Below are 10,310 nucleotides of genomic sequence, written 5' to 3'. Positions count from 1 at the left end.
GCACAGCCCTAAACATTTTATAGATATCTCATTTTATTTTCTGTGCAACATCACTACAAAAATGTTGGGGATAGGAAATGGAAAAGTACTTTATTTGGCTCTTACAATATGCCAGGCTCTATGCTAAGCACTTTATAGATACCACTTCATTTTATCCTTTCAACAGTTCTAGAAAAGAGAAAAAGGAAGAAAATAAATGGGAATGTGCACTTATTAGATACCAACTACATGCAAGGCCTGATGTTAATCACTTCATAGATATTTTATCCTCTCAATATCACTACAAAAGAGAAAAGAGAAGGAAAGGAACAAACATTTATTATGAACCCACTGTATTCCAGACAGATATTATCTCATTTATCTTTAAAATATCTTTACAAAAAATGTGAAGGAAGGTAGCCTAGCCCTACCAGATCTCAGACTGTATCACAAAATAGTTATCATGAAAACAATCTGGTACTGGCTAAGAAACAGAGTGGTGAATAAAATAATAAAATATATGTAAATTGCTTAACTTGGGGTCTGGCATATAGTTGGTGCCTAATAAGTGTTTGTTCTCATGTATTTCCTCCTTTGTCTCTTTTCTAAAGATTTTCTCAGGATAAAATGAAGTTACATCAGGAAATGTTTAGTACTCTGCCTGACACAAAGTAGATGCCCTGACAAATCTTGTTCTCTTCCATATCTCCTTTTTGTAAAGATGTTTGGAAAATAAAATGAGTTAATATCGTTAAACTATTTAGTACATTGCCTTGCTCATAGTGGGTGCTTCTAAATGTTTTTTTCCTTCTCTTATTTTCCCTTTTTTCTTTTGTTGAGATATTGTGAGGATAAAATAACAAAAAAAAATTAGTAAAGTACTTATCACAGGCCTTGCACAAAGTTGGTGTCTAATAAATGCGTGTTTCCTATAATTCCCTTCACTTTTCATTTTTATAAAAATGTTTTGGATGTAAAATGAGATAATATATGTCCTGGCATATAGTTGGTATCTAATAAGTGCTTATTTCCTTTTATTTCCTTCTCCCTTTTTTAAAAAAATAGATGTTCTGAGGTTAAAATGAGATAATATTAGCACAGTGCCTGGCACTCAGTAAGAGCATAATAAATGCTTGTTTCCTACACTTCCATTATTTTTTTCCCATTGGTTGAGATGTTCTGAGGATAAAATATGACTAAAAGTCTTAGTACAGTCTCTTGCATATAGTAGGTGCCTAAAAATTATTGTTCCCTTCATATCTCCTCTTTGTAAAGATGTTTAGAAGAAAAAATGAGATATTTGTAAAGAGCTTAGCACAGTTCCTGGAACATAGTAGGTGCCTAATAAATGCTTGTTTCTTTCCCTTCCCTCTTCTCTTTTGTGGAGATGCTGTGAAGATAAAATGATAAAATATTTATAAAGTGCTTACCATAGGACCTAGCATACAACTGGTGTCTAATAAGTGTTTATTCCCCTCTGTTTTCTTCCCTCCTGTCATACCTAGAATTGTTATGAGTATAAAATGAGGTATCTGTAAAGTCCACAGTGTCTGGCTACATAATAAGAGCATGATAAATATTTCTTTCCTACCCTTCTGTTCTCTTTTCTCTTTGGTAGAAATATTCTGAAGAGAAAATGATGAAATATGAGTAGAGGGCTTAGCCGAGTCCCTGGAACATAGTAGGGGCCTAATAAATGCTTGTTGCCCTCATATTTCGTTCTTTGTAAAGATGTTTTGAAGATAAAATGAGATAACATTTGTAAAGACTTTAGCACAGTCCTTGGCACATAGTAGATGCCTAATAAATGGTTATTTCGTTCACTTCCCTTTTCTCTTTCATGGAGATGCTGATAAAATATCTGTAAATTGCTCATCATAGGGCCTAGCATACAGTTAGTGTCTTATACATCCTTATTGCCACATACTTCCTTCCCTTTTCTCTTTTGTAGAGAGATTTTGAGGAAAATATTAGATAATAACAGTAGAGTATTTAACTAAGTGCTTGGTCAAAAGTAGTTGCCTAATAAATGCTTATTTCCTTTATCTTTTTTGGTTGTTGTTGATATTATTCAGTCATATTTGATTCTTTGTGACCCCATTTGGAGTTTTCTTGGCAAAGATACTAGAGCAGTTTGCCATTTCCTTCCCCAGCTCATTTATCAGATGAGGAAACCGAGGCAAGCAGGGTGAAGTGACTTGTCCAGGGTCACACTGTAAGTGTTCTCCCTCTTCCCCTCTCTTCTTCTCCCTCCCCCTCTCTCCTCCTCTCCTCTTCTCCTCCTCTCCTCTTCTCCCCCCCCCTCCCTTCCCCCCTTCCCCCCCCCCCCCCCTTCTTCTCCCCCCCCCTCCCCCCTCCCCTTCTCTCTTCTCTTTTCTAGAGATGTGATGGAAGATGAGATCACATTTGCACAGTGTTTAGTGCAGCTCCTTGGACCTAGTAGGAGGCTAAGACATGCTTTTCTCTGTCCCTTCCTTTGTCTAATAAGTGCCCGTTCCCATCTAGTTGCTCTCTTCCCTTTCCTAGAGATGTTGTGAAGACGAGATCAGACAATCTCCATACAGGGCTCCTCTAGTACAGGGTGTGGCACACAGTAGGTGATCAATAAATGCCTTTCCCTTCCATGTCCTGTTTGTAGTGATTTGTTGGGATAAAATGAGCAGCTGTCAGTGGAAAGTTAGGCACAGTGCCTAGCCCAGCAAATTGCCTGCTAGTCCTCTCTTTCCCTGTTTTCTGTTTTTGAGACTCCGTGAAGAGTGAAGATGGAATGATTTCATGACTCTCAGTTATTTAGCACAGTGTCTGGCACATTGTAAAAGCCTATTAATTGCTTTTTGGGTTTTTTGGAAGGGGAAGGGGAGGGGAAGGCAGGGCAATTAGGGTTAAGTGACTTGCCCCAGGTCACACGGCTAGTTTTTGTGTTAAGTGTCTGAGGCCACATTTGAACTCAGGTCCTCCTCACTCCAGGGCCGATGCTCTACTCACTGTGCCACCTAGCTGCTCCCAAAGCCATTTGCTAATTAACTTCCTTTGCTTCCCCTTCCTCTGCTTTGTGCTGCTGTGCAGGGGTGGGGTGAGGGGGGGAATGGGACCATATCTTGAAAGTGCTAAACACATTTTTTCAGTTTGGCTGGGTCTGCCTCTGTGACTCCATTTGGGCTTTTATTGGCACAGATACTGGAATGATTCACCATTTCCTTCTTCAACTCATGTTACAGAAAGGGAAACTGAGGCAGACAGGGTGAAATGACTTGTCCAGGGTCACACAGTTAGTAAGTGTCTGAAATCACATTTGAACTCAGGTCCTCCTGACTCCAGGCCCAGCGCTCTATCCACTGCACTACCTAGCTGCCCTACTGTTGGTGCCTTCTCAATGTTTATTCCTTCCCTTTTCCCCTTCTCTTTTGTAGCGACGCTATGAAGATAAAACAAAATAATGTCTCTAAACTGCTTAGCACAGTTTCTGGCACAGAGTGAGGGCCTAAAAAATGCTGGTTCCCTCCCCTTCTTTCCTGTTCTTTTTTGTAGACCACGGTCAGTGTGGTAGAAAGTGGTGCATGCAGGCAGCCTGGGTTCAGATCTTCCCTCTGCTGCTACCTGTGGGATATTATCTATCTGTAGCTCCCAATTTCTTTTCCACAAAATGAGGAGTTTGGCTTGCTGATATCTATCCTATCCAGGATGTTGTGGTTGTGATGGATCTGACCTCTAAATCCTGCCTATGCTATTTACTCTTTGTGTGATCTTGGGCAAGTCCTTGCCTTGTCTCTGGTCCTCAGTTTCCTTGTTTGTAAATCGGGGGGAGGGGTGGTATACTTCCAGATCTTTTTCTTTCTAGTAACAAAATATGCAATGGATGTCAAGAAATATCTGAGGAGATTTGGGTTATAGGTCAACTTGCCCGCTTCTTCCCAGATCTCAGGGCAGCTAGCTGTCAATTGTTCCTTAGTTTTGGCCCTTGCCAAATCCCCTCATTTATATGAGGGGGAAGCTGTGGGTAGTGCCAACTGAACCACTCTGCTCCTGTCCCCATCCACATGCAGCACCCTACCCTCTGCGCCCTCCTTTGCTGTATTGAATCACATCTAACAACAGCTTTACTCTCAAAAAATTTAATAGAAGTAGCCAAATAAGCATCATAGCCTTTCACATAAAAACTTGAGACTTTCTTTCTTTGCCGGACAGGAACCTGGCAACCATGGTGGCAGGAGAAGTGTGGTGCTTCTTGGAGTGACTGAATCCCTCCGGATCTCTCACTGGTGCTGCCGGTGACTTCTTGATGCCATCTGGGGTGGGTCTCTCCAGGTGCTGCAAATCTTAGGGGGCAAACTGGTCAAACAAGACTATGCCAGAATACTAAGCTCCTGGCTGGGGAGGTTGGTATACCCCACTCTATGTATATATAAAGGAGAATTAGAAGCAAGATAATTTAAAAGCACACAGATTTCAGGAAAGTGGAGCAGGGTACCTTCCACAGTGCACCTTTGTTCACTGTTCACCTTCCAGAAACAAATATGGTGAAATTGTATTATGCTCCCCTCCAATTGCCTCCCATCCCGACCCCTGCCCAATTCTTTTTGCCAATAATTTAAGAGAATAACAAAATTCAGGTGGAAAGGGTTTGTAGGGGCATTGCATTTTTCTTAAGATTGGCCATGAAAGACCACAAAAAGCCCTCCCCATCTAGCCTTTGGGACACCAAGTTAGGCTAGTGTTGGTGACAAGCAGGGTAAACCTTTGATCTCAGTTATACAAGAATAGAAAAATGCAAGAACCATTTTTTTCTTTTCATATCAAACCTCTAAAACAATTATTTGTTCTAAAACTTGTCTTTAGACACCACTCCTAGGAATTCTTTCATTGTTAAATCCCAAATAGGGAAGAGAAGCCTTGACAACTGTCTACTATATACTACTCCAGAATTAGAGAGTTTTCTTCTCTTTTCTCACCCTGATCTACCCCTCCACTTTTCCCCAGACCCTCTTCCCTCCCCCTCAGCTTGGATTGCTGTACTTCTGGCAAGATTAGCCAGGACCATGCAAAAGGCAATCCTTGCCCAAGTCAGGGCAAGGGGAGAGAAGAAAAGGAAGGGAAAGTCAAGTCAAGTCAAGTAAATAAAAGAAAAGAAAAGAAACTATAGGACTGGGGGGATGGGAGGAGTTGGAAAAAAATGTTCAACCACTCTGGGTCTGAGGAAAAAAGTCAAAGAACAGTTCGTGACCCTTCCCACAGAGTTGTCTCTGGGGTCAGGGGGTCAGTTATTGTCCAAACCAATGGCATCAGGATCTTCTGAATTTTCAATGGGGATTCAAGTCCATGTCTGCAAATCTTTGGCAAAATCAAAATCAAATGCAGAAATTTTCAAAAATGAAAAAGCCATGCACCAAAACAAAATTTAAACACTGGCCCTGGAGTTAGGAGGACTTGAGTGCAAATCTGGGCTCAGACACTTAACACAAAAACTAGCTGTGTGACCTTGGGCAAGTCACTTAATCCCAATTGCCCTCCAAAAAAAAAAAGAAAAAAAAGATGCCTTCTCCCCCCTGCAAAAAAACACAACTTTCCTGGACTGGAAATGAAACTATCAGTATGTAGTTCTTGAAATAAATTTGGAGATTCTTTATGAAGTCCATTTATTTGAGTCGTCTCTTTCTCTTTGAACAACTATATAGGAAAAAAAAATCCACCTCTTCTCCCCTTCCTCCAAAAGCTTTGAATGCTGTGAACAGATTGTGAGCAGGAAGCCCATCTTTGGACCTTTCTGGTGCTTAACTGTCCATGGATTCATCATAAATGATTACTCTTTGGGGATCTTGTTTCTGCATATCCAAGACAGATTGCATTTCAGCCATGTGGTACTCAACAACAGCCCTGAAATTGAGTGGTTCCCAGTCATTTTTCTGCTCTGAATCTTTCAAGGTGGAGTCAGGGGAAGGGTTTGTGGGAAGATGCTCTGAATTCTTCAGCTTGTAATTACTGAGGAGGGGTACGAATGCCTCATGGCTCTTGGGGGTTGCCTGTTGTAGCTGCTCATCTCCAAGGCTGGGATACAGAATCAAGGCTTCCCTCTCTTGTACTGGAGCTGGTGGTTTGATGTCCTCAAAACCTTGAGGGTTAAGCCATTTGCTCATATTATAGACTTTGGGCTTCACTACACACTGAGGTACACAGGGGCTTTTGCTGGTCTCCTGGAGAGCCAGAGGGCTGGGACACTTGTGTGGCTGTATGACTTTGGGTTCTGGTGCTATCTCTTCGGTGAACTCAGGACCAATGCTCAGCTCAGTGATAAATGATAAGCCCCACTCATTTTGGAAGATCTCCTCCAGCATCTGGACTTCTGTTTGGGGGCGGGTGATGTTTGCCTTCAGACCCCTGAGTGCAACTGGCATATATGAGGGGTAGGGAAAGAAGTTTGGCTGTGCAGATGGGCAGCTTGGCTTCATTTTGTGGATCACTGACTTGGGGCTACAAGAAGGACGCCTGATCAGGCGGGCTTCCAGAGGCAAGGTCTGGCTACTCTGAGCATTCATGCTTTTATCAGACGCATTAACAGAATCCAGAGAATTAACTGACTTTAAGGGAGATATAGAGACTTGAGTCAGCTCGTGGCTGACCATTAGGATGGGGGACCCTGTCATAGCAGATGACAAATACAGGGTCGCTGCAGACTCTGGTGACAATTCTGATTGTTGGCATGACCTTAGGGATGTGGTGGGGCTTTCAACCTTGGGCAGGTTTTGTTTAACTTTGCTTGCATAAGTGACTTTGGGAACATTGCTGCTGCTTATTGAGAAAACTGTGGTTTGTTTAAACGGGCTCCATGCTTCCTCTTCAGGGACAGCAAGGGCTGTAGGCACAATTGTGGACCGTTGATCCACCTTTTGGCTATTTGGGCCAGGGCTCTTATTGAAAGCCTTCTCCTGTGTGTACCCAGGCCCAGATCTGCCACGGCCTGCCCCTACTGCCAACCTCTCAGACTTGGGGCTCTCTACTTTGATGCCCTTTTGGTCACCGCAATGAAGTTTGAGGTTATCAAGGCCCTCATCCAGGATGGGGTCCCTGGAGGTTGAGGGAATCATTTTGAATTTCATTATGTTTAAATTCTTATTAGCCCTGTGCTTGGCCTTTCTTTTCTTAGGGGTGATTAAACCATCCTCAGACCCACTGTCTTTCTTATCTGGCTCTCTGCTCTTGTGCCCATTATTGGATGAATCAGGAGGCTTAGGTTTGCCTACATTTGGAATAACTGCTGGTGCCTGCTCTGTGTGGGGCTTGTCCTCTGGAAGCTTCTGCTTTTTGTCCTCATTCTTATTTTCATTGAGATTCTTGGTTTGAATTTTTGCTTCCTCAAGGGTGCTGACCTTTACATTGGGGTTTGTTTTTAAATGAGGCTCAGCTTTTTGAACTTCACTATTCAATTCAGAATCACTGGACGTGGGAGACTGGCTGAAAGCCTGCTTTTCACTTTCTCCCTTGTTCATCTTGGACTTCTGTATGGCTTTCCTTGGTTCATTCTGGACCTTGGGTTTGCCTTTGGCTTTCTTATTCTGCTTTTTGCCTGGTACCTGAGCCTGGGCATGGGTAAGCTTTCCTTTCATTGTAAGTGGTTAGGGCTTCCCGCTCTGGCAGGTACCACCCAAACCTCTTTCAGTTTTCAGTCCTGGATCTATTTTAAACAAGGAGAAGGCAAAACTCAGAAAAGAGTTTGAGGCAGGGGGCAGTAAGACCCCTCTCCCCATACAGCCCCCACCCCACAATTTCCAAGTTAAATATCAGTAAATAGGTCTAAAAAGTTACTCACGTTAGCAGGGTCTTCACTCGGCTCCTCTCCCACACCCTCTGTGGGCTCTACTGCAGGAATAGCTAACTCTGGGAAGGTAGCATCAGTCCTGTTATTTGAAGTGGGTCTTCCTGCTGGATTTCACTTATAAAGCAAGCCGATTCCTCCCAGTCAACTCCCAGAAATGCCTGAAAACAAATAAACAATGTTTCAGAAGCTGTGACGTCGGGGTGGGGAAACTCAGGTACAGTGAATATGAATTAGCAGCAGTTAACCCTCTGGACTAAAAAAAAAATACCAATTTCAACAGCAAGTTATAAGAATGTCTACAGTGGAGGCCACAGGGATCTATTTGTTCTCCAGATAATTAACATTTTTACCACTGCCTTGGTTAAAGGCTCGGAATGGCATACTTCTCAAAACTGGGAGGGAAAACTGACACATTAGATCACCAAGTTAGGATACAAAAAAGACACAGTAGGCTAAAATGCCCAGAATAGGACCAAGTTTTAATAGGGATGAACATAAAGTCTTATGCTTAGATAAAAAAAGAAAACAATACAAATACAAGATGGGAGGGGCTTGATTAAGGAACAGTTTGTCTGAGAAGCATCTGGGGGTTTTACAGTATCACAAGTAGAAGATGACTCAGCAATAAAATATGCTAACTAAAAAAGTAAATTGTATCTTAGCCTGCAGTGGAGAGGTTTAGCCTCTAGAAATAGAGAAGTAATAGGGACCCCTATTCTGCCTTTACTTGGAGTAATGAGTTCAGTTTGAAGTCATTTAATAAACATCTAGGAAAAATATTGGCAAGGCAAAAAGCATCTAGGGGAAATTAACAAGCATGGTGAGGGTCCTTGGTATTATGCCACATGAACATTGATTTTTCCGCAAAAGTAACTATTTGAGAGAGGTATATGAAGGGCTTGGCCCCTACCAGAAGCAATGGGCAAAAAAGGTACAAAAAACAAACAAAACTCAATATCCAGAAAAGTCTCCAACCAATGAGCACTGCCCTAAAAGGCAATTGGCAGCCTCTGGACACAAGCTATGGGACCCTGGACAAGTCACTTGGACAATCTCCTTATGCTTCAGTTTCCTTATTTACAAAATGAGAAGCATTGTATCTCATGGCCTCAAAGGTCCTTTCCACCTCTGAATCTATGATCCTTGGAGATCTTCCTTATTTGATGAATTTCAAATTAATTCCAAGGCTGAATCCCCATTTACTGGGCATATTTCCTTTGTGGGTATAGGTTGGACTAAATGACCTTCTAATCCCCTAATTCTGTGATTTAGCAGGGGCATTTAGGTGGCATAGTGGATAGAACACTGAGGCCAGAATCAGAAAGACCTGAGTTAAAATCCAGTTTTAGACACCCTAGCTATGTGACTTGCATAAGTCACTTTACCACTGTCTGCCTCTGTTTCCTTATCTGTAAAATGGACACAATAATAGCAATACCCTTCCAGGGTTGTGAGGAAAAAATGAGATAATATTTCTAAAATGTCTGGCACATAGTAGGTGTTAAGTCAATGCTAGATCTCTTCCTTTCTTGATTTGTCTTTGGCTCCAAAGGGTCAAAATTATTAAACTTACAAGTGTCTATCCAGGTTTTCCTACAACTGAGCAATTCAAAATCAAATCTGAGAGTCCCAAGCTCTTTTGCAACAAATAAACACCTTTTTTTGAGGACAATTGGGGTTAAGTAACTTGTCCAAGGTTAAACAGGTAGTTTTTTCCAAACCCAGGTCCTTCTGACTGTGGGGCTGGTGCTTTACTCACTGTGCCACCTAGCCGCCCTGAATAAACACCTTTTTAAAAGGATGCCTCTGGAATTTCAAGAGATTTTCATTAAAAAAAAAATCAATTCATTTAGTTTAGAATCCTGAATGTTATAGACTCAGATGTCTAGGCTGCTGTGCAGGATTCATGCTATTGTTCAACAAAACAGCCATATAAATACTATGCTGACATCTTGATGAACTCACCTTTGATCTAGGCTGAACAAAGAGCCCAACTTTAAAATAATTAGCGTTGGAAATATCTGATCTTTTTAGGCAGGCAATTAATATCTCCTTCATTGTTATGGTCAGATTATAAGCCAGTCTAAGATATTGACTTGAGCTGGGCTTTAAAGACAGGATAGAATTTACATAGAAAGGCATTCCAGGGGAGGGGAACAGTCTGGGATTCTGGGTAAAGGTGTGGAGGTGGGAATAATAATAACTCATTAAATTTTTCTTTCTTATTCTGAACTTCGCAAACACCAGCATATATGACTATTTGCATGAACAAATAACAGAAGAGGATTTTACATGAAACTGAATTTACATTCCTTTCAACTTGTTTTTTTAAAGTGTATCATTCATTCAGTAAATTAGCTCTTAAGCTGTCCCACTTAACCCTTCTGTTCTGCATGCTTTTTCTTTTCTTTTCTTTTCTCTTTTTTTAAGCAATTGGGGTTAAGTAAATTGCTCAAGGTTACACGGTCAAGTGTTTCTGGGTGTGGTGCTAAGTGTCTGAGCCCAGATTCGATCCCCAGGT

At 41.7% G+C, this 10,310-nt stretch overlaps 1 protein-coding gene across 1 annotated transcript; it reads right to left on the bottom strand.

Annotated features, from left to right (window-relative positions):
* Positions 1-5,747: 5,747 nt before the first annotated feature.
* On the bottom strand, positions 5,748-7,577 carry LOC138150564 (FMR1-interacting protein NUFIP2-like). Its single transcript, XM_069073990.1, has one exon. The coding sequence runs from the start codon at positions 7,575-7,577 to the stop codon at positions 5,748-5,750; it is 1,830 nt and encodes a 609-aa protein (XP_068930091.1).
* Between the last annotated feature and the right edge of the window lie 2,733 nt (positions 7,578-10,310).

The sequence above is a fragment of the Petaurus breviceps genome, unplaced genomic scaffold, assembly GCF_028583685.1.
Source record: "Petaurus breviceps papuanus isolate PSGF00001 unplaced genomic scaffold, PetGlider_PUasm1.0 90881, whole genome shotgun sequence".
Classification (NCBI taxonomy): domain Eukaryota; kingdom Metazoa; phylum Chordata; class Mammalia; order Diprotodontia; family Petauridae; genus Petaurus; species Petaurus breviceps.
This window is presented reverse-complemented; position numbering and strand designations above follow the sequence as displayed.

Coding starts and splice junctions, on each gene's coding strand:
- LOC138150564 (XM_069073990.1), bottom strand. CDS start 7,577: ATGAAAGGAAAGCTTACCCATGCCCAGGCTCAGGTACCAGGCAAAAAG.